We start from the raw sequence: 23,130 nt of genomic DNA, 5'->3' as shown, positions 1-23,130 counted from the left end.
TAAACAAACCTCTAACATAAAAATTAAAAATTATGATAAACAGAAAAATAATTATTATCACCAATCATCCCTACCGCAATACATAAGCATGACTAGTTTCCTATCCTCTCAAATAGGTGACCTTGAACCTGATATAGTAAGTCTTTTAGAAGTATCGAAATTGGTAGAGTCATGTGTACATAGAAGTTCGGGAAGAACTACCCGAATAAGACCTCAACTACTTAAAGATATTGAAGATCTTACAATTCAACAAGGATTAATTATTAAAGATTTATTATTTGTATTATTAGGTTATGAAGGGTGTTATATCCGATATAGTGACAAATATAACCCATCTAATTCCGATTCAAGAATTGCTGGACCAGATTTTAAAATAGCTAAACATCTTGATATAAGTCTTAAGAGTCTTAGTCGAAGATTACTTAAATATGGTAAATATTATTCTGGATTAACTGAATTTGTTCAAATCTATGATAAACCACGTTATGGACGAGTTGTGCAAAGATTATGTTATTGTGTGACCCAATTTTTGAATTATTATCAAAAAGTTATTCTTGAACTTGAAAATGAATTTAAGTATAATGCTAATTTCAATTTGAATTTATTAGAGACTCATATGAATCAACAAGTGACAATTAAATTATCTCATTTATACGATATTGTTAATAGTATTCATGATATATCTCAACATAGATTATCACATATTCATGATAATAATTTTGATGATTTCTTATCAAATGTTAAACGATCACTTCATGAACCTGGAATAATTGAAACTTATAGTAATAGTGGTAGATTCGATGTATGTAAGGGAGGACTTGTTCTTAAAGTATTACAAGATAGAATTAATGTATATAAAGGAGATTTTGATTCACTTGATTATTTAACAGAATTATTTGATTCTATAAGTGAAGATTATGTTACAATGCTTAACAAATGGCTTAGTGAAGGAGTAATAGATGATCCGTTTGATGAATTTTTAATTCGAGAAAAACCCGTTCCTGAATCTTTAGTAGAATTATTTAATGAAAAGAGTGAACATTTCTGGAATGAATTATTTATTCTTCGATCCGATGGAACTATTCAACAATTCAATGGAGTTGATATGCAATTAAAATTATTGAATACTGGAAAATATTTAAATATATTCAAATTATGTACTGGTCTCAGTAATTTTCAATCACTTAATGAAACTTTACCAACCATCACTAAAATTAATTCAGTTGATTTGGAATTAAAGATTAATTATTTTTATAATCGAGCCAATAAACTCTTAATGAAATTACTCTTTGAAGGGTTTTATTTCCAATCATTAGTTCATAATCTTCAACTGATCTTTTTATTTGAAAATAGTTATAATATTGATCGATTCATTGATAAATCATTTAATGAATTAAAACGTGATCGATATTCCATTTCCTTATCGAGAATTCAAAAGAATTATCTGGAAACTAATAATCTGATATGTAAATTTGAGATAGTTGATGAAAATTTAAAGACAGAAACTTCTATTATAGATATTCTACGTCAGAATCAAAAATTAACTGTTAGTTCATCTAATTTCTATGAAGTTGCTAAAGAAATTATGAATGTTCAAGCATTTGATGCAGATACTGTATTTCAAGGAGATTCTGATTTACAACAAATCTTGGCTAGAAGTTTAGAGAATCGTCGACCTGTTCAATCAGCTGATTCTAATCGAGAACTGATTGGTTATGATTTAAATCATTCTGATTTATATACTATATCTAGTATAGATCTTATGGTAACATTACCATTCCCATTAAATCTTATAATTAGTCGAGAATTAGCTTATCATTATGAACTCATGTTTAAACTTCAAATTATTATTAAATTCATTTCTAAATATAATGATTTAACTTGGAGAGAAATTACTAGTACTACTGTATGGCAATTTCCTCGATTTCAACCTCATATCAATAAATGGATCCTAAGAAGTCGTATGTTACATACGCGGATGAGAGATCTCATTAATGAGATTCACACTTACTTAAATTATGATGTTATTGGTACAGGATTTAAGAAATTTAGTGATGTATTGGCTGCTACACAGGAGTCATTATTAAATAGTGAATTAGGATCTACTGATGATTCACCATCAGTTACTGGTTCAAACGCTGGAACTGGAATTGGTACTGGTACTGGTACTGGTACTGGAACTAATGGTACTGGGTTCAATTCCTTTGGTAGATTCAATAATACTAATGATATATTTACCTCCAAGATCTTTAATAGTCAAACTCAAAAGGGTAGAACGACATCTACATCGGTAAAGCAATTACAACAACAGGGCAATTTGATTAATGTCAGTAATTTAAAGAGTAAATTAAGTGAATATCTCAATGGATTAATTAATGATTCATTAATCACTAAACCAGAATTATTGAATAGATTAAAGAGTCTCTTTGATCTTATCATTCTGTACGATCACTTTCTTACCCGATTGAAAACAACCATCATTCTTTGTAATGAAGAACTCTTTTCACGATACTCTCGTGAATATCCTGATAAGTTTAATGATAAACTAATGGATACTGAACTGGTGAATGGTCGATTTAGTTATATGAATAATCAACTTAAAGAGTACTTTGAAGCATTTGGAGATTACTTGACTGATTTCATAGTGGCATTAAGAGAATATGGAGAGTCAGAGAATAAACTGATCTTAATCTTAACTGAAAAGTTAGAGGCATGTTTCCCTGAGACTTAGGGAGAGTATACAGTAGAGTAGAATATATTAGTAGTTACTAGTAGTTACTATATGTATATGTATATGTATTGTATTATATAATAGATGTATATACTTACCAATCTAGGCATTCGCAAGCTCATCATCCACTTGCAGTTCATTCAATTCCTTTATAATTTCATCCGTCTTTTCATCACTATAAATTTGGAATCCTCCATCTACAGTTACACTAGCTAATTGAGCATTTTTACAATCTAATTTCTCTTCCATAACCTGTTTTAAGATTTTTAATGCTAATAATTCTGCTTCCTTTAAAGTTAAAGATTTATGATATTCATTTTGAAGTTCTGTTTGAGCTCCTTCAGATCCTGATCCAATGGCTTTAGCATCATATCTGTAAAAAGTTCCTGAAGGTTCAGCATGATATAATTGTGGACCTTTATCTTTATCAATTCCTGCTATTAAAAGTGCTACACCAAATGGTCTACTCATAAGTCTCTTTTCACCTCCAGCTCCTTCACCAAATCTAAGAGCTAAATCACATACTGATTGAGTTAAACTTTCTACTTGAATTTCTTCATCATAATATAAATTATGAGTTAAACTACTAACTCTTGCATGATCAATCATTGATCTTGCATCAGCTGTTAATCCACTCATTGCACAACCAATATGACTATCAATTTCTACAATTTTTTCAATCGATGAATGTTCTAATAATGAAGATGTAACTCTTTTTTCAACTCCTAATATTACTCCTTCACTTGTACTAATTCCAATGGCTGTAGATCCTAATTTTATAGCTTCTAAAGAATATTCAACTTGAAAGAGTCTACCTTCAGGTGAGAAAGTACTGACTCCTCGATCGTATTCACTTCTGGTTAAGAACATTATATAAATTTATGAATTGTGCAATTGTCTGACTTACTAACTATACTTAACTTAAACACACACACACACTATAATTGTCTGACTAACTATGTTTCTGTCTGTCTGATGCTTATCATTAGTGAAAATTCAATTTCCGTTTTGGGTGGCAACCAACAAATGTCTCTAGTGTCGCAGTCAGAAGTAAATATTCAAAATAGTTAAATGTCGTTTTTGCGCACTATATAGAGACAGACAGACAACAGTGTACAGAGTGCTTCCCTACGAATATATTTGTATATTTAATGCATGCTATCATACAAATAGACTAGTCACTACCATAATATTATATCTATTCAATGTATAACATTCTATTTACTTTGAGGTGGAGCTAATTCAACAATCTTTTCAGCAGCAGGATCTAAATCTTCAAAAGCAAATAATTTTAATCCTGATTCATCAATTAATTTCTTAGCTTGTTCCATATTAGTACCTTGTAATCTAACAACAACTGGGATTTCTAATTTGAATTTATTAGTAGCAGCAATTAAACCTTTAGCAACATAATCACATCTGACAATACCACCAAAGATATTAACGAAAATACCATTGACTTTCTTATCAGTTAAAATTAATTCAAAGGCCTTTTCAATGGTTTCTGGAGTAGCAGTACCACCACAATCTAAGAAATTGGCTGGTTCACCTCCATATAATTTAATAATATCCATAGTGGCCATGGCTAAACCAGCACCATTGACAATATTGGCAATATTACCATCTAATTTAATGAAATTTAATCCATAGTTAGATGCTTCAACTTCTTGAGGATCTTCTTGAGTTGGATCTCTCCATGACCAAACTTCTTCTTGTCTAAAAGAAGCATTATCATCAAATCCTAATTTGGCATCCATAGCCAATACTTTATGATCTGGAGTTTCACTTAATGGATTAATTTCAACTTGAGTACAATCTTTTTCTACAAAGATTTTATATAAGTTTTGAATAGTTTTAGCAGCTTCTGGAATAGCAGCATCAGTATAACCTAAAACAGAGGCAACATCAACAGCTTGTTCATCAGTAACACCCTTTTCTAAATCAACGCTAAAAGTTTTAATAGCATTTGGATCTTTAGCAGCAACACCTTCAATATCCATACCACCTTGAGCAGAAGCAACAATAACTGGTTTTTGAGTAGCTCTATCATTTAAGATAGCAACATAAGCTTCAGTTCTTGCATCTCTTCTTTCAACAATATAAACAGCAGTTACTTCTTTACCAGCAGCACCGGTTTGTTTAGTAATTAATTTATGACCCAACATTTGAGAAGCTAAATCCTTGGCTTCTTCAGGAGTACTAATTAATTTAACACCACCTTGTAAACCAGAATCAAAATGTCCTTTACCTCTACCACCAGTTAATGCTTGAGCTTTAATAACTAATTCATTAGTACCTAAAGCCTTAGCAGCTTCATAAGCACCTTCTGCAGTAGTAGCAGCAGTACCATTAGGTACTCCAATACCATAAGATTTTAAGATAGCAGCTGAACGGAATTCATGTAAAGATAAAAATCTCTTTTGTTGAGCAGAAGCCTAAATAATTCAATAGTTAGTATATGAAATATATTTGATAAATAATCAGTAAAAAATTTAATAGTCGTCAATAAACAGCAGATCAATGTAAAGAACACATATGTGATATCCGCTAATGAATCGGATCAACGGGTGAGACCGTTAAGAGCCCCTAAATTTACTGAGCAATTAATGAAGTACATACTCTTGTAGCACGAGCAATGGATCTAGACAACATTGTTGTAGAGAATATTAATGAGAATAACAATTGCAAAATAACAACGTAATGTTTTACAGAAGAGAGAAATGGTTTATAAATATGTTGAACAAATGAAAAAAATCCCAGCGAATAGGATGCGGTGCGGGCACGCCGATAGTAACAAACAAACTATTTAGTGGGACCTATATTTAAGTTAGCGAGGGGAGCCGAAAAATCTCGTAACTCGTGCTATTTGGTTTGGCAGAAATAAAAACTTCCAACGGTTGCGCTTTGTGCCTCGGACGCGATTAGACCGGGTCATCTTCGGAAAAAGGGGAAAAGAAGCAAAGAAGAAGTTAGAACCAGTAGTAGTGAGTTAATAAGATTGTTAGCTGATGAAATTTAGTACTAGTGACAATTAATGAGAGTTACTGACATTTTTATCTGGTAGTTTATCAATAGTTCGAGTAAATGGTCGCGATTAAATAAATGGCAATGGAAGTTGTGGTAGTAGACGGCTTGTGTCAAAAACCAGTAAGCCCTACGAAAATCGCCGGGAAGAGGGGGATACCCAAAAAGTTATTCCGAGTTCGCATATTTTCAGTAACGTGACCGTGATCGTGACTTTACACGTGCAAAACATAACCATTTGAAAAATAAATTTGAGAAGAGCTATAGGCAGTAACTTCTAAAGGATTAACCAAGAATCATCAATAATGTCACATAAGTCCAAGACCAGAAACGTGATAAGGCCGCAGTACGATAGTGATAGTGGTTATGAATCATATGACGAACTTTCCCGAAGTCTAGGCAGAAATCAGACCCCCAGCGATGAAGATGAAGACGATGAGTTCTCTAGCATCTCATTTGGAGCCTTGAATTCAGCTCAGAAGAAGTTGATCTCTGAACAGAAGAAGCAGAAGGGGAAGAAAAAGAGCCAGAAAAAGTCTTCTGAAGATATAAGAGAGTTTCATGATGACGAAGTAGATAGTGAGGATGGTAGTGAAGATGATAGTGATAGTGACAGTGATAGCGATAGTGATGCAGCCCCTCGTGAACGATCCACCAGTAGAAAACAAATTGATAAGAAGAAAAGAAGCAAACATGCACCAGCAGTAGCATCATCTAAGCGACCCGTCAGTAAGATTCGGGAAATTCCCGGCTTAAAGTCTAAGAAAGACAGTACTTTATATACCGATATCCGATTCGATGCCGCATACGGAAAGGCTGATTTCAATAAGATCAGAAAGGACTATGCATTTCTTGATGAATACAGACAACAAGAGATCAAAGATATGCAGTCTATACTCAAAGATAAGAAATCGTCAGCATATTTACTGGATAGACAACTAGAAGATATCCAATTCAAAATGCAATCATTAAAATCAAGAGTGGAAACCATGAAGAATAGAGATTTTGAAACTCAACTCTTACGAGACCATAAGAAAGAACAAATGGACAAATTTAAGGCAGGTGAACAGAATACTCCATTCTTCCTTAAGAGATCAGATAAACGGAAGATGTTACAAAAGGCAAGATTCGATAGAATGAAGTCATCTCAAAGAGAAAAGGTTATGGAAAGGAAACGGAAGAAGAGATTAGGGAAAGAATTTCGACAATTGGAATTTAATCGTCCTCAGCATTGATGAATGTATATATTAAATAGAAGTACTATAGACAAGATAAAATAAACTAAACTAAACTAACTAAACTAAATTAAACTAAACTAAGATAAAAGTAAAACAACATGCTGAGATACATGGTATATATGATAAAAAGTTTAACAAATGCTATTAGCATGATATATAAGGGTGACCATTAGGAGTTGATTGTTCAACCAATTTAAAAAAATTACAAAGAAATATACTGCAGCTGAATTGACTGACTGACTGACTGACTGACTGACTGACTTAGTGTCTGACTGACTGATTAATTATTATGACAGTGTGGTGAAACATAAATCTAATAATGATGAGGGTGCATCTAAGTAGAAGCAGAAGCAGAAGCAGAGGAAGACGTTGGTGGGTCAGATTTAGCATTTTCATGAGCAATCCAATCTTCCCATGATCCAACATAATTACCTCTCTTCTTATAACCAAAAGTACATGCTAATTCTTCAGCAGCAGTTGATCTGACTCCTCCTAAACAATAAAACACCAACTCTTTATCTTGACTAGGCTTTTCAAAGCCAAAGTTTTCTTGGAATTCTTCTTGGTTTAAGTCTAAAGCTCCTGGAGAAGATTTGAAAGGGATATTAAGAGATCCCGGAATGTGGCCATCGTTATATTCTACGGGTTCTCTAACGTCAATTAAAACGCTTTCTTGATGTTCTTCTGGGTGGGTGGCAATAGCCTTAATATCATCATAATTGTAAAGTTTGGCAGTTGGGTCACTTGTGATGACACCATAAAATCTAATGGTATTGATGGGCCTACGACCGGCACCGGCAAATGGACGACTGATTAATGGAGTCGATGTCCATGAGAATTGTCTGATAGTAGAGGCTCGTAATGCTGAATATGATACATTTTTTATTAAGTGTCTGTTGACAGTGGCAAGCTGCTTGAAGCTTCTGAATCCGACAGACATTATAATCCCAATAAAACCGTCTGTCAATGTCTATATATATCGCAAATAATTATTAAGGGTAAATCAATAGCAGGGGAGAACTTTTTTGACGGTCAGAAAAAACAGTTCGACTTAATATAAATTGAACCGCTCCACGCCCTTTTCTACGATAAGATCTACAACCTCAAACTAAAATTATTTAACGTGTTGAAACCCTTTTATTAGACATAATCTAAACCGTAATCTAAAGAAGTAATACTGGCAGACAATATTAGCCACACGAGGTGTGGGAGAAGTAAATGTATAAAAAATAATATAAGTATATAGTGGTGTATAATGCATTGTTGTCAAATTATAGTACTTCGTATAATATATATTATACTAAGTACTTGACCACATGCGGTAACCATAACCATCATGTGTTGAACCAGATGATTTGGTTGTGCGTGATTAAATTAATGGTATGTGCTTTTTTTTTTTAGAACAATCCATCGATCTCACCATCCTCATTAACCTCGACGTTCATGAATCCACAGTGAGTAGGTAATCCCGGAATGGTTTGGATCTCAGCTGCTAATGCGTACAAGTATCCAGCACCAATAGAGGCTCTAACATCTCTAATAGGGAATTTGAATCCAGTAGGGACTCCCTTTAAGTTGGCATCATGAGATAATGAGTATTGAGTCTTGGCAATACAGATAGGTAAGTTACCAAATCCTTGCTTGGTATACAAATCGATCTTCTTTTGAGCTTCTGGTAAGAATTCAACTTCTCCTGCTCCATACATTTCTTTGGCAATAGTAGCAATCTTATCTTCAACTGATGGTGCAGTATCATATAAGAATTTGAAATCTCTATCAATGGAATTGGCAGCAGAGATGACACCTTCAGCCAAATCAATAGCTCCCTTACCACCTTCTTCCCAATGGTTAGAAACAATAGCATCAATGGCTCCAGCCTTTAAGGCTTCTTCTCTAATGATTTCATGTTCTTTGTCAGTATCAGAAGACATCTTATTAATAGCAACAACTACTGGTAATCCATAAGATTTAGCATTAGAAATATGTTTAGCCAAGTTAGAACATCCAACTTGTAATAATTCAACATTTTCTTCAGTATAAGCAGCAGCTAATGGAGCACCAGCTTTAACTTCTGGACCTCCACCATGAACCTTTAAGGCTCTAACAGTAGCAACAATAACAATGACATCAGGAACTAAACCAGATGATCTACATTTGATATTGATGAATCTTTCACCACCCATAGTAAAATCAAATCCAGCTTCAGTAACAACATAACCTTCTTGTTCTTGTCTTTCTTCAGCTGATAAATCTGGAGAAGTACCTGCTAATTTCAAGGCCATTTTATCAGCTAAAATAGATGAAGCACCAATGGAGATATTAGCAAATGGTCCAGCATGAACGAAAACTGGAGTACCTTCTAAAGTTTGCATGATATTTGGTTTAATAGCATCCTTTAATAAAGCAGTTAAAGCACCAGCACATCCAATATCTTCAGCAGTAATTGGTACACCAGCTTTAGATGAAGCAATAACCATCTTACCTAATCTTTCTCTCATATCTTCTAAGGAGTTAGCCAAGGCAAGAATAGCCATACATTCAGAAGCAACTGTAATATCAAATCCAGTCTTTCTAGTAAAACCCTTTTCAGTTGGGGCTTCACCAATAGTAATACCTCTTAAGAATCTATCATTACAATCAACAACTCTTCTCCAAGTAATTGTTTCTGGATCAATATCTAATCTAGCAAATTGACTAACTTCTTCAGGAGTCAATGAATCTGGATCAGTCTTATCAATTCCTAATTTATTTAATCTTCTTAACATAGAAGGAGTGAATTTTCTAACTCCCTTCTTGGCTGGTACTAATCTCTTATATAATGGACCATCCTTTTGAGTACTTTCATGGAAAATTCTGGTATCAATGGCAGCAGCCAATAAGTTATTGGCCATAGTAATAGCATGAATATCACCAGTAACATGCATATTGAATTCATCCATTGGAATAACTTGAGAATAACCACCTCCTGCAGCTCCACCTTTAATACCAAAAGTTGGACCCATAGATGGTTGTCTAACATTAGCAAATACATTCTTATTTAAATGAGCTCCTAAAGCTTGAGCTAAACCAACAGTGGTAGTAGATTTACCTTCACCTAATGGAGTTGGAGTAATACCTGTAACTAAAACATATTTACCATTAACTTTATTATCCAATCTCTTCAATAAATCTAAAGAAACTTTAGCTTTATAGAATCCAAATGGTTCTAATTCACTATCTAAAATACCTGCTTCTTCAGCGACTTGAGTAATTCTCTTTGGTTGTTGAGCACGAGAGATTTCAAAATCAGAAGGTACTGGTTTTTGTAAGTTTAATCTTAAAGGATTAGTAAACTTTGGAGTTTCATTATTCTTAGAATAATGTCTCTTAGCAGCAAGAATAACATTTTCTAATAAAGTAGCAACAGTCATTGGACCAACACCACCTGGAACAGGAGTAATTAATGAAGCCTTAACACTAGCAGATTCGAATTCAACATCTCCAACCATTCTAGAACCGGATTTTTTAGAAGCATCAGGAATGAAATTAGTACCAACATCAATAACAACTGCACCTTCCTTTAACCATTCACCCTTAACGAATTGAGGATTACCAATAGCAGCAACAACAATATCAGCATTATTAAGATAAGCTTGAAGTTGAGGTAAAGGAGTTCTTGAATGTAAAATAGTGACAGTAGCATTGGCTTGAGTTAATAAATTAGCAATTGGCTTACCAACAATATCAGATCTACCTAATACAACAGCATTAGAACCTTCAATTTTTACATTAGAAACATTTAATAATGTAATAATTCCCTTAGGAGTACAAGGTAAAAATGTGGGGTTACCACCTTTTTTAGATAATTCACCAACATTGAAAGGTCCAAAGCCATCGACATCCTTTTCAGCCAAAACTGCAGAAGTAATTTTAGCTTCATCTAAATGAGCAGGTAATGGTAATTGAACTAAAATACCATCAACATCTAATGAATTATTTAATTTTTGAATTTCGGTTAAGATTTCAAATTCAGTAACAGATTCTGCTAAGTTAATGATCTTACATTCAATGTTAGCTTCTTCAGCAGCCTTTAATTTCATTCTAACATAAGTTGAAGAATCAGGTCTATCACCGACTTGAATAATAGTTAAGCTAGGCTTAAAGTCATGATGCTTAGCTTGAAGTTGCGAAATTTCGTCATGAATCTTAGTACGAAGTTGCAAGGCAATGGCCTTACCGTCTATTAATTGGGCAACCATATTGCAGAGGTAGCCAGTTACAGATGGAGAAGAAACAACTATAAAAACGTATAAAAAAGTCTGAAAAATCTGAAAAATTTATCAACGTTGATAATGTCTGGTAGATAAGTTTTTTCGATAACTCTGCTCAGTGTTTCGCGATTTCTTTTGTTTTTTTTTGTATTTTTTGTATTTTTTTAGACTATTTTTTTTTTGGTTTTTGACTCTGATCGATTGTATTGTCATATGCATTAATTGTTAGTCTTTAATCGCTTGAATGTCGTTGGAGTATCAAGAGCGACATTAGTCATTCCACTATACTTTGAATTGATAGATTTTAAGACATATCCTGGTCCCATATTGACAATAGTAGAAATTCCTTGTTGCTGCAAATACTGCATACTACTAACCCACTGAACAGGACGACAATTATCGTCTAGCGTGTTTTTTAGTGTAGTCTCGCTACTGGAACTAGGTCTCCCGGTAAGGTTTGAGATTATGGGAACTTTTTGCATCCCCAATGTAATATTTTGGTTTACATAATCTTCTAATTCGCTCACTAGCGGCTTTAACCGCTGGTTATGGAAAGGAATGTTCACTTCTAGAGGGACCTCTTTTATGTCAATATCAGATAGATTTTGGCGTACAACATCGCCAAATTTAGTGAGCTCATCGACGTGCCCCGAGCAAACTATTTGCTGCTGATGATTTAAGTTAGCGAGTACATTATTCTCTTCTGCAATCTTTCTTACTGCTTCAAAGTATGATTCAGGGAAGAGATATGCACGCATTCCGTATAGATGTTGATCTTGATCTTTGCTAGGTAACAAGGACTCCATCAATTGACCTCTTTTCCTCACTAACTTTAGTGCTGATGGTAGATCAAGTACACCTGATAATAGTAAAGCAGTATACTCTCCTAACGAATGACCCATAAGATATGTGGCCTGTTTTGCTAAATCTATACCATACTCATGCCTAATGAGTTCGTTAAGAATGAATGTTGTAAAGAGGATAGCCGGCTGGGCATTGGAAGTTTTCGCTATCCACAGTTGAGTATCGGTATTCTTGTCGGTATTCAATAGGTGCTGAGAAAACTTTTCGTTAAGGGCTTCGTCGAGCTGGTCGAGATACGGCTGTAGTGTAGGCATGTAATTAGCGAAGGGTGCCAAGTATCCGTATCTAACGAAGCCCTGCCCTGGACAGGCCAAGGCGTAGGGAGATTTTAATACCCGTAGCATTACCCCAGATGAGTGGAATGTATAGAGATAGTGCTGGTGATGGTGAGAAGAGTGAAGATTGAAGATCTGTCAGCCGCAAAGTACTTAGTCAGTATTATTTATTGTACCTATCGCTCGTTAGTTACTCACTCATTCGGTGTCTCTGCAATATTACGGTAGAGATAGTGAAGAGTAGTGAGCATCGCTAAATGCGCGCTACAAAAGCATGTATTAGCGACAGTTATCACATGGCACAGTGTGCGAGTGTAGTGAGCAGCTGGTGAGCCAGAGGGAGATTACTTACTATATCGTAAGCCCATAATTACTGATACTGAGCCAGTATGTCAGTAGGCAGTGGTCTTCTATTGCGGCTAGCTAATGGGGAAGAGTCATAACCACCCGAGCTTGGCGATCCATTGCTTACAGTAGACCCTCGCGTGTGGCACAAATATATATCTCCTTATTCGCTGATGAATTTCCGGCCCCCCCCATCACCACAAATGGGCAAAAGTTTTTTTTTACTGACCCGCGCGCCCCTGCAACTTTTCTTTCCCTGTAAATTTACTGAACCAACGCCGTTTTCCCTCCCACTTTTTTTTCCCATCCTCCCTACTTCTTTTTCCTTACCGTAAATTGTTCCCTATCTCTCATCAAACTCCCCCCACACTTCCCAACACCAATTTGCCATTGACTGGTAAATTATCTTCCCTGTGCTCATTACATACTCACTACTACAACTATACACTCACACCGTAGTCCCCCGAGTACTTTCTCAACTAGTCACATTTATCACAAACTAATTTAGCGACTCAATCGAATTACTGACCTGTTGTCATTACCGTTAGCGATAGTTTTTTCTCCCGCAATATCACCACCCTGCCCCCCTAATTTTTTACTGATCAATGTCGGATATCAAGTCTGCTAAGGATGCCTTAGTGTCATCGTTGTTTGAATTGTCCAAGGCCGCCCAGGATGCTGCGGCCGCTACCGTCAATTTCTATAAAGTCACTCAAGAAGGTGCCTCTTCTACTTCGTCGTTATCGACTTTGAGTGACACCGTTAAGGCAGTAGCCACTGCCGTTAAGGAGTCATCTACCACTGCTAAAGCTGTAGCAGCCAATGGATCTGCTTCAACTAAGTCTTCGTCTAAGGCTGCCACCACTACTCCTGTTGCTGCTGCCACTACCTCAAAAACAACAACCACAACGACTCCTGCCACTACTACTGCCAAGCCGAGCGCTACCATATCAGCCACTAAAGATACTAAGGATACTAAAGATACTACGACTACACCAGTCAAAGAAGAAGAACCCAAACCCAAAAAGAAGAAAGTCGAAAGAGATCCAAACGCCCCTAAGAAGCCACTCACCATCTACTTTGCGTATTTGTTCCATACGCGTGAGCTTATTAAGGACGAAAGGGAAAAGGCCGGCTTGGGCACGTTAACTGTTAGTGATATGAATGCTCTCATTAAGGAGAAGTGGGATAACATCAGTGCGGAAGAAAAGGCCCAATGGCAGAGGAAGTATGCCACTGAATTGAAGGAGTATCAAGTAGAAAAGGAAAAGTACAAGGCCACGTTAGCAGCTGGAGGATTCGCCGATAAGGAAAAGGAAAAGGAAAAGAATGAGGCAGCCCCAGCACAAGCACCAGCACAAGCACAGCCACAAACAACTCTTCCACCAGTGGCTGCTACCGAAGAGGCTCCTAAGAAGAAGGAGAAGAAACGTAAGTCTGAAAAGTCAGACAAGCCAAAGGAGAAGAAACTCAAGAAGGTTTAACCGCAACAGTTAAACCAACACCTACGCCAACAGCCAGGGCTGTTCTACTGCTATTACATATTTCGATTCTCACTTGTTTTACTGTTACTGCTGCTATTTCTATCTTTATCTTTATATATCATTGTTGTATTATAACCCTAATGTACAAATGTTTAACTAACTACTAATAGCCCTTCTTCTTCTGTTTGGTGATGTGGGCCTTCAACACTTTCTGTCTATCTCTAAGCGATAACTTCTGCTTCCCTTGAACGGCCTTCTTATGAATCATCATAACAAAATTCTTCTTTCGGGCCTTCTCCTTATTGGTAGTCGAATGAGGAGCATCTCTCTTTCCTCTTCTCGATCCAAACTTATCTCTTTCTTCTCTACCTTCCTTAGCTTGTGCGATTCTTTCTTCTCTCAACTGTTTATATTTGACTTTACCGACTAATGTGGTGGAGTCCACTTCTTCTTCGTTGGCTTGTCTGGATCCCATCAACTTCTCCACTCCGGCCTGAGTTCTTAACTCTTCTAATTTGGCGAAATCCGCTGGGGTTAAGATTCGGCTGGATAACATCTCGGCCATGGCCTTCTCAGCATCAACAGTCTCTTCAGCAGCTGTATCGATCTTGGCTTTCTTGGCTGGTCTTTCGGATTCCTCTTCATCTTCCTCTTCGTCATCGGACGATAATTCGAGATCAGACACTTCATTGTCATTGTCATTGTCATCCTTTTCGTTCTTGTCTTCTTCAACTGGCTCATCGTCAGAATCAGATACATCGTACTCCTTATCGGAATCAACAGTCACCCAGTCGCCTTCAATGTCACTGGCATTGTCTTCTTCATCCACTTCCCAGTTGGCTTCATCATCTTCGCCATCTTCATTACCTAACCCTTGTTCCTTTCTCCATTTGGCCAACAACTCAAGCCCGGGAATGGATCTGACAGTTTGTTCTACACCATATTGTGGACCTCCTTTCTTTTCTCCATGTTGTAATTCCATACTGGCAGTCTTACCTCGATCCTTTCGTTGTAACATTTCCGGGGCTACTTCTCTATACAATGAGATTAATGATCTGGCAGCCATCATAACTGCTTTGGATTTAGATCCCTTATATTCAGTAAGATCTTGTAATAAATCCTTTTCAATAGCCAATGGAGCTCTGGTTAAGATTTCTCGAATAGTATTAATCCCCGCCGAGGCCACTTCAGCAGCAACCCCATCACTAACGAATTCATCAGCAATCTTTCGAATCACTGGACTAATGGATTCAGGAGGCACTAAATCATGAGATGCTTGAGCAGAAGCAGCCATTATTTGAGTAACATTTCTCTGTTTAGGAGTTAAATATTTCAAGAAAAAGGTATAGATCCCTAAGACAGTCAACTTATGGGTACCGATCAATCGAGAGATCAAATTCATAAACATGATCTTCTGATCCAAATCAAACTTATTGGCATGTTTACTGTTGAGATGATTATCAAAGAGTTGTTCAGCAAATCCTTGAGGATCTCTTAATAAATGAATAGCCGAGAAGTTCAAGTAGGTGGTCGACAGTTTGGAATTGTTCTTCTTCTTTAACGTCTTGACGGCCTGTTCCAACTTCTTCGACTTCTTCTTGGATTTCTTATTGACTTGCATCTTATGCTTCATGGCTCCCATATCGAACCCATCTTCATCCGATGAGTTATCATCAAAGTTTTCTTCTCTTTCCTTATCGGCTCCTAAAAAGAACTTGGCTCCTGCCACGGCAACTTTGACATCTGGATGTAATGCTGCTTGAGTCATGATTTCTACTGTTCTTGAATCATCCCAAATACCTCTTCTCCATAATTCTCTGGTTAACTTAGTGGCCCAAAGCCCCTGGTTGTCTCTTTGTTCTAACAAATTGAATAAAAGCGCTTGGGTAGATCTGTTAAGTTTCTGACTCTTTGTTCCGGTATTGACGGACTTCAAGAGGGATATTAATGTACTATAGATTTGATGTCTGAGGGCCTTAACGTGTTGTCCGGTAGTGGAATTACTGGCACTATAGGCTGTTAACAATGGGAAGATAGTCTGAATCAATGATTCAGCACTTATAACGTCTTTGTTTCTTAACATGGTTAAACATTGAATGATCTTCTCTCTTAATTCTGGTGATAAATCTCGGTGATTCTCTAAAATAAGCTGCTTCAAGTCATCAGGGAATGTGGCAGTTTCTTGAGGGTAACAACCACATACGGCCGATACGAAACCGATTAATTCTCCAAACTCTATGCCCTTGTCGGAAGCACTGGGGTTCATTAAGAAGATATCTCGTAACGAGAGATAATGACTATATTGCTGAGCAAACTCATCGTGGTAAACTTCAGGGTCTCTACGTACTAAGTTCTGCAATAAGATGATATTGGTGGGCAACATTGCCGCTCTTCTTCTCTTGGCCATACTGTAGTGATGTTTAGTAGTGGTGGTAGTGGAGTTAGTGGTGTTGGTGGAGTTCTTAGTGGAGTTGTCTGCTTTAACTATGGTCGCTAGCGATAATTTTTTTTGCTCATCTCAGAAAATTTAGCGACACTCAATTACTGCAAAATGAGTGCGACACAACAAAAGCTGTAGGGATATAGATACGTTACAGTCTCTTTGTTATATGGAATACAGATATACTGTAGATACTCACTGTGGAGAGGTATCGTATATCGTATATCATATATCTTATATCATATTATATAGAATTGCTTCGATGTACACCTATCTTCCAAGAATAGGCTGTTTAGTATAAAGCATCTATTTATCCTATATACACTATATTATATTTCTATCAGATGCAGTTAGTAAATTCATTTGTTTGGCTGACAATAAGTATATATGTCTGACAAATTCCCAAATTATTTAGTCCCTTCTTTCCAAATCTAACCTGTCAGTTTCTATGCTGTTTTCAATAAGATAAAGGTAGATTTTCCAAAATCTATTAAGAAGACTCGATCTCTATGCTTCTCGTAGAGTATATTATGTGAATGAATATCACCATGCACCAATCCTATTTGATGGACTTTATTGAGGGATTCCCTTGGCAAAGTATTGAATTGCTCTCATCTTTAATATACTCTTCCACTAAATAAAATCCCAGCCCCATCGGGTCACTAAAATAGCCGTAATAATAGAGAAATGGAGTATGGTTAATATCTATTAAATTCTTCAATGGTACATTTCCACTACCACATCCGAACAATTTGAGAACCTTTGGCTCTGAAAAAAACTAGTATATAAATGAACAGGGAGTAAAAAACGCTATCCGACAACCCATTTTCTCTTTCAAGTATCGGAGCCGTTATGGGATTGTATACTTTTAGGACCATTTGTACCACTAAATCTACTATCTATTTAGCTTAATACTAACACCCTTTGTACATTTTTGTATTTGGGGATTGCTTTCTTCAAAGTACACCTGTCGTGACTCCCAAATTCTCCTATGGCATCTAAATTCTCCTATGGAATGAAAGTCGACGTTAATTTTTGAAAGTTAGCGTAATTTTTAAATTGGCTTAAGAATATTATTAATGTTAATGTTCAAACACAGTCTAGGATATTTAGTACTAATAATTTTAGGAGATACTTATTTATAGAGCTTATCTTTATCCAATATATACTATATTATATTTCTATGTATCTAATTATATTTGGCCGTAAAAAACTGACAAAAAGTATATAAGCGCGACGAATTCCCACATTTCGAAATTTTTACTATTATGATTTCTATGAGGCAAGTCTATCTTTTAAGGAAGCTTTTAAGTATGTCAGGTATATGCTTGTGTGTTGCTTGTGACTCAGTTACTTATATTTCGTGATTTCATTTTTTGCCATTTTTATTTATACTCACATTCTATCTATTTAGCTTAATACTAACACCATTATAGTTATTTTCGATGACACGAATTCCAATTATTGGAGGAACAATGTGTTTGATAAGGTTATTGATTACGGAAACAGTATTGCTTTTACGTGATAGGATATTTAGTACTAATAATTTTAGGAGAAACTTATATATAAAGCTTATAGTTATCCAATATATACTATATTATATTTCTATGTAGTTAATATTTTGGCTGTAAAAACTGACAAAAAGTATATAAGCGCGACGAATTCCCACATTTCGAAATTTTTACTAATTAATACTATGATTCCCATGATATAAGATATGGTAAATGTTTTTTCTCGATGTGTACGCGAAGCTATTGGATTATGTTTCGCAATGTTCATATTCTTTTGAGATATACTTTTCCTTTTTCTTACATTGAACTTAGTTGACATTTATACTCACATTCTAACTATCTAGCTTAATACTAACACTCTTAGAACTTTTTTGAAAATTTAGTATATTTTGTATATTATAAGAATAGCAAGAAAAAATTATCTAATTAAAACCTTGTTGCGCTCTACATCAGCAGCAGATAATATTAATGTTCAAACACAGTCTAGGATATTTAGTACTGATAATTTTAGGGGATAAATATAAAATTGTTATATACTCAAAATATATACAGTATGTTATATGTAATTCATATACTCTAACTGACTGTAAAACTATACACATAGTGATTTCCATATACATCTGTACGCTTATATTTACTACTAATATGGGTATATAATTCATAAATATAGTAATGGTCATATTCCTGACCGTGATAATAAATCTCCAAGTGTGGCATAATTAATCTTCTTTGAAAATGACTTCTTTGATAACATCAACTTAGCACTCTCAGCTGCATTCAATGGCTCACCTGTCTTTTCATCAACTTCAATACTAGCTAATGCTGAACTAACTCCTAAATCATTTATAACGGCTGGAGTACTTGCCTTTTGTCTTTTTCTTCGATTAGTACCAGATGTATTACCAGTTAATTCATCTGCTTCTTGCTTTAATCGTTTCTTCTCTTGCTCAATTATAAAGTCATGATTTAATCCTGTCCATATTCTTTCCTTCATTTCCTTTTCCCTTGGAGTTAATTCACTTTCCAATACAATATCATCATCATCTTCTTCTGTCAATTCAACACTAGAACTAACCTTAGCCAACACATCAGCCGTAGTAGGTAATTTATCTAAATTCTTTGGCCAATCTAAGTTTTCCTTTTCTTTAACAGTCTTATCTGCAGCTTTACTTGATTCAGATGGAATTACATATGTTGAACCTTTTAATTGAGCTGTCTTACGATTTAAAATCTCTTTTAATTCCTGAGCTATAATATCTTCAGAAACTTCATAATCTCTAAGAATTGTTCTTAATAATAAATCTTTATCATCTTCTTCTTTATCTTTATCTTGAGGTCCGGATTTCTTATTAGATTCCAATTGTTCACTTCGAAGTTCTCCAGAAGGATCTTTCTTTACTTCACTAGAGGATTGAAGAGCTAGTACTTCAGCATCAGATGCTCTCAATCGATTCTCCTTAGCATATTGTTGTAATCTTCTTAATCGATCTTCCTTCTCTTGTACTGCCTGATGTAAATGCTTTTCAATCCGACGATTCTTATCAAATGATGGAGGATTAGCCTTCTCATCTATTTCAACTTCTCGGAAATCATTAACGGTTAAAGTTCCCGATTTAGTCTTCTTGAATTCATTCAATCTTCGTTGTAAAGTTTCTTCTCCAACATGGGCTACTGCCACTATTTCTGAATGAGTTCTTCTAAAGTTATTCATTCTAGCTGCTAATAAAACACATGCACCAGCAATACCGGCTGGTCTTCTACCTTCTTTAATCCAATCATCTGACATTCTATGAGATAATCGTACAGCATCTTTAACTACTTTAGTAAGTTGATCTTTAAAGTCTAATTTCTCAGCAAAATGTTGAATAAATAATGAAGGATCAGAAATAGGTAATTGACTAATATTTAAGGCTTTGACCATCTTAAGAAATGTAGCACCTAAAGAATAAACTGAAATCTGTAATCGAGAACTAAAATCAATTAACATATGATGAGTCCTTTCCTTTCTACAAGCTACATACAAACAAGCAGCCAATACATTCTGAGATCTTCTCCCTTGAACAAAGTTTTGAGTTAATGCTAATTTAAACCATGAACCAGCAGATTCTGCTATATAATCAGGAATCTTCAATGCAGCAGCAATTCTACGAATTTTTCTTTTCCCATTTAAAATGGTTTGTTCTCTACTTTCCATTGCATTTTGTCTATTACCTCCATATGATGCTCTTGCTTGATCATGTGCTACCATAGCACCTTGAACCATAGCAGCTCCTGAAGAAGATTCACCAAATTGAACTTCACTAACGATAGGATTTTCTTCTTGAACTAACCCACATCTTGAACACGACAAGTCTCCTGCAGCTGTAAAACGGTCCACTATGAAATTGGAATGCCCACAGTTACGGCACTTTTTGGCCCCATGACTTTTCACGCTCATACCAACTACTGGCTATAGTATATACTTATTAGTTTATGCTTATGTATGGCTATAACAGTTAAAGTAAACAGAGATAAGTAAAAACAAAAAAAAAAGAAATTTGTAACGGCAGATGACTGGGCACGGACACGACTTTTCCCCAGACACTGCGAATAGTTAAGGAGCTTCGGTAGATACGCAGACAGACACTGCGATAGTACGGACACTGTAGTGATACAGTAGTGATAGTGTGACATTGTGACATTGTTACAGTAGTACCAGTCATAGAGCAGAGTAATTAGTGTAGCTACGATGTCGCACGACTTGGAAGATCAGGTCAGGTTATTTCATCCTCAGCAGGAGGAGCACATAGAGGAGATGCACATCATTCATCGTAAGTTCTCCAGGGTGGGTGATGACACTAAGTTTATGGTGGTAAATGAGCAACTGGCGTTGTTGGGCAGCTTTCCCTATACTTTAGTTATGAAGGTTTCTGCATCAGAGCCCCGGGATGTGCTCCAACTGGAACGTACTTGCTTAACTTTCATACGATTCTCTACGTCGTTATTCTTTACAGCTTTAGGGATTATTGTTAATTTCAAATTTGATTCTAGTGGTGAGAAGACGACTCCTACTAGTCCTCCTCATAGTCACTTTAATGCGTCCTTATATTCTACAGTGGTTTCATATATATTGTTAATACTTGCATTGGCTACATTGGTGCTAAGTGCCGTCAACTACTTTATAACAGTAACGAGATATGCTAATCATAAGATCGATACTTATAGTTTCAACAATTTCGCTACCGTCATATGTATGACCTGCGTAATTATAACACTAATGGGGGCTAGTATAAGTTTGATAGTTCAAGGGTATATTGAACAGTCGTAGATATATAGTACATAAATATATGGGGAATATAAATAAACTTTACTTTGACTTTGACTTTGACTTTGACTTTGACTTTGACTTTTACTGTGGCTTGTGCTTGTGCTTGTGTGTATGCTTCTTCTTAGATGGTTTCTCTACCTTAGATACCTTCAGCTTGTTAATCTTCCGTTTCAGCCCAAAGTTCTCCTTGTCCATCTCCATTAACGATTCTCTCTTGGCCACACTTGATGCAGTTAAGGAATCCTTAATAACTTTATCATCATCAATTTCTTCTAATAAAGTCATTTGCTTATTGATTCTCTCTTCTATCGACTTGATTCTATCAATATCCTTTTCAGCAACAATGGAGATCGAAGTACCTTTTCTTCCCGCTCTTGCTGTTCTACCAACTCTATGAATGAAATCATCAGGATCAGCTGGGATATCGAAATTAACTACTAATTCGACTGTCGGTATATCCAACCCTCTAGATCCTACATCTGTGGCTATTAAAACTTTGGCTGCTCCCGCTTTGAATCTATGTAAACTATTGGTTCTTTCCGATTGGGGCATTTCTGAATGTAATGAGGCAACTCGAAAGTCCAACTTTCGTAACATTCTTCTTAATACTTCAGCCTGAGATGTTCGATTAACAAATATGATTGATGTTGAATTCTTAAATGTTTCTAAACTTAAAATACTATGCAAATATGCTTCTTTCACATATGAAGGTACAAACACATAGTGTAATGCTAATGTTGATGGAATGGCAATATTATCGATATTTTCTACTTCATGAATAAATACGGGAGGTTTATTGGAAGGAACAGGTTTATCCTTCAACGCTCTCACAGCATCAGTAACTGTAGCAGTAAATAATAAAGTTTGTCTTGAGTCAGAGCTAGGTAAGGCTGAAAAACACCTCTCTAAATCACTACCAAAACTATTACTAAGAAGTCTATCTGCTTCATCCAACACTAAATATTTAACTCGTCTTAACCCTTCTATGGTTTCTTCTCCACTATTCAATATATGATCTGCCAATCTACCTGGAGTGGCAATTACAAAATGAGGTTTATTTTTTAAATTGATAGCCTGTTGTACAAAGTCTTCACCTCCAACAACTACTGCTATACGAATATTCATAGAAGCTCCCAAAGCTGCAAATTGTTCGGCTATTTGAAGAGCCAATTCACGAGTAGGAGTAAGAACTAACCCAAATATCCCAAATGGATCTTCTGACCATTGTGATAACATCGGTAATCCAAACGCAATGGTCTTACCACTACCAGTTTTAGCTCCTCCTATACAATCATGTCCCTTAAGAATTTTAGGTATACAAGCCTGTTGAATGGCTGTAGGAGTATGTATTTTCATAGAGGCGAGTGCCTCATCGAGCCATCTGGCTATACCCAATGCTTCAAATGACATAGTTTGTGTTATATCTTTAAATGTAGTGAGTTACTGGCGATGATCATCACTAAATTTTTTTTAAATGTAAATAAATTTTCAATGTTTTCACGTGAGCAAAATTTTCAGAGAGTCGGATATCAGAGTGAAAATTCTACTGACCAAAGTGCTTACAAGTATCACTAAGTATTAGTAAATAATGTTGTTTGGGCCCGCTAGATATCGAGTGGGAGTTAGTGCTTTAGGGAGGACACGATCTTTTGTGTCTTTAA

General features: G+C 35.7%; 13 protein-coding genes across 13 annotated transcripts; 5 read left to right on the top strand and 8 right to left on the bottom strand. All coding sequences in view use genetic code 12, as the record gives it.

Moving 5' to 3' along the window:
• Positions 1-11: 11 nt before the first annotated feature.
• RJT21DRAFT_90624 (uncharacterized protein) lies at positions 12-2,756 on the top strand. The gene has a single exon (XM_064885643.1). It carries the CDS (start codon positions 89-91, stop codon positions 2,729-2,731), a length of 2,643 nt encoding a protein of 880 aa, XP_064740762.1. The 5' UTR covers positions 12-88; the 3' UTR covers positions 2,732-2,756.
• PUP2 (proteasome core particle subunit alpha 5) lies at positions 2,757-3,761 on the bottom strand. Its single transcript, XM_064880570.1, has one exon. The coding sequence runs from the start codon at positions 3,599-3,601 to the stop codon at positions 2,834-2,836; it is 768 nt and encodes a 255-aa protein (XP_064740761.1). The 5' UTR covers positions 3,602-3,761; the 3' UTR covers positions 2,757-2,833.
• Positions 3,762-5,508, bottom strand: LSC2 (succinate--CoA ligase (GDP-forming) subunit beta). Its single transcript, XM_064880569.1, has 2 exons — positions 5,351-5,508; positions 3,762-5,166 (listed from the first exon to the last, which is right to left on the bottom strand). The coding sequence occupies exons 1-2, from the start codon at positions 5,381-5,383 to the stop codon at positions 3,949-3,951; spliced, it is 1,251 nt and encodes a 416-aa protein (XP_064740760.1). The 5' UTR covers positions 5,384-5,508; the 3' UTR covers positions 3,762-3,948.
• A 106-nt stretch (positions 5,509-5,614) lies between these two features.
• On the top strand, positions 5,615-7,048 carry RJT21DRAFT_117053 (rRNA-processing protein). The gene has a single exon (XM_064880568.1). It carries the CDS (start codon positions 6,061-6,063, stop codon positions 6,988-6,990), a length of 930 nt encoding a protein of 309 aa, XP_064740759.1. The 5' UTR covers positions 5,615-6,060; the 3' UTR covers positions 6,991-7,048.
• Positions 7,049-7,986, bottom strand: RJT21DRAFT_117052 (thiosulfate sulfurtransferase). Its single transcript, XM_064880567.1, has one exon. It carries the CDS (start codon positions 7,931-7,933, stop codon positions 7,328-7,330), a length of 606 nt encoding a protein of 201 aa, XP_064740758.1. The 5' UTR covers positions 7,934-7,986; the 3' UTR covers positions 7,049-7,327.
• Positions 7,987-8,109: 123 nt separating this feature from the next.
• Positions 8,110-11,346, bottom strand: MIS11 (trifunctional formate-tetrahydrofolate ligase/methenyltetrahydrofolate cyclohydrolase/methylenetetrahydrofolate dehydrogenase). Its single transcript, XM_064885734.1, has one exon. The coding sequence runs from the start codon at positions 11,229-11,231 to the stop codon at positions 8,391-8,393; it is 2,841 nt and encodes a 946-aa protein (XP_064740757.1). The 5' UTR covers positions 11,232-11,346; the 3' UTR covers positions 8,110-8,390.
• On the bottom strand, positions 11,347-12,676 carry MCT1 ([acyl-carrier-protein] S-malonyltransferase). The gene has a single exon (XM_064885736.1). It carries the CDS (start codon positions 12,449-12,451, stop codon positions 11,462-11,464), a length of 990 nt encoding a protein of 329 aa, XP_064740756.1. The 5' UTR covers positions 12,452-12,676; the 3' UTR covers positions 11,347-11,461.
• Positions 12,677-13,016: 340 nt separating this feature from the next.
• Positions 13,017-14,308, top strand: HMO1 (Hmo1p). The gene has a single exon (XM_064880566.1). The coding sequence runs from the start codon at positions 13,333-13,335 to the stop codon at positions 14,209-14,211; it is 879 nt and encodes a 292-aa protein (XP_064740755.1). The 5' UTR covers positions 13,017-13,332; the 3' UTR covers positions 14,212-14,308.
• On the bottom strand, positions 14,309-16,682 carry SDA1 (Sda1p). Its single transcript, XM_064880565.1, has one exon. It carries the CDS (start codon positions 16,616-16,618, stop codon positions 14,375-14,377), a length of 2,244 nt encoding a protein of 747 aa, XP_064740754.1. The 5' UTR covers positions 16,619-16,682; the 3' UTR covers positions 14,309-14,374.
• Positions 16,683-17,931: 1,249 nt separating this feature from the next.
• On the top strand, positions 17,932-18,365 carry RJT21DRAFT_117046 (uncharacterized protein). Its single transcript, XM_064880564.1, has one exon. The coding sequence runs from the start codon at positions 18,097-18,099 to the stop codon at positions 18,262-18,264; it is 168 nt and encodes a 55-aa protein (XP_064740753.1). The 5' UTR covers positions 17,932-18,096; the 3' UTR covers positions 18,265-18,365.
• A 294-nt stretch (positions 18,366-18,659) lies between these two features.
• Positions 18,660-20,676, bottom strand: BRF1 (transcription factor TFIIIB subunit). The gene has a single exon (XM_064885733.1). It carries the CDS (start codon positions 20,597-20,599, stop codon positions 18,839-18,841), a length of 1,761 nt encoding a protein of 586 aa, XP_064740752.1. The 5' UTR covers positions 20,600-20,676; the 3' UTR covers positions 18,660-18,838.
• A 1-nt stretch (position 20,677) lies between these two features.
• Positions 20,678-21,667, top strand: RJT21DRAFT_9727 (uncharacterized protein). Its single transcript, XM_064885732.1, has one exon. The coding sequence runs from the start codon at positions 20,891-20,893 to the stop codon at positions 21,467-21,469; it is 579 nt and encodes a 192-aa protein (XP_064740751.1). The 5' UTR covers positions 20,678-20,890; the 3' UTR covers positions 21,470-21,667.
• DBP8 (ATP-dependent RNA helicase) lies at positions 21,524-23,005 on the bottom strand. Its single transcript, XM_064880563.1, has one exon. The coding sequence runs from the start codon at positions 22,877-22,879 to the stop codon at positions 21,551-21,553; it is 1,329 nt and encodes a 442-aa protein (XP_064740750.1). The 5' UTR covers positions 22,880-23,005; the 3' UTR covers positions 21,524-21,550.
• Positions 23,006-23,130: the final 125 nt, after the last annotated feature.

Source organism: Scheffersomyces amazonensis, assembly GCF_036850825.1.
Source record: "Scheffersomyces amazonensis strain UFMG-HMD-26.3 chromosome Unknown RJT21scaffold_1, whole genome shotgun sequence".
NCBI lineage: Eukaryota > Fungi > Ascomycota > Pichiomycetes > Serinales > Debaryomycetaceae > Scheffersomyces > Scheffersomyces amazonensis.
The sequence above is the reverse complement of the archived record's forward strand: the minus strand, read 5'-3'. Positions and strand labels throughout refer to the sequence as shown.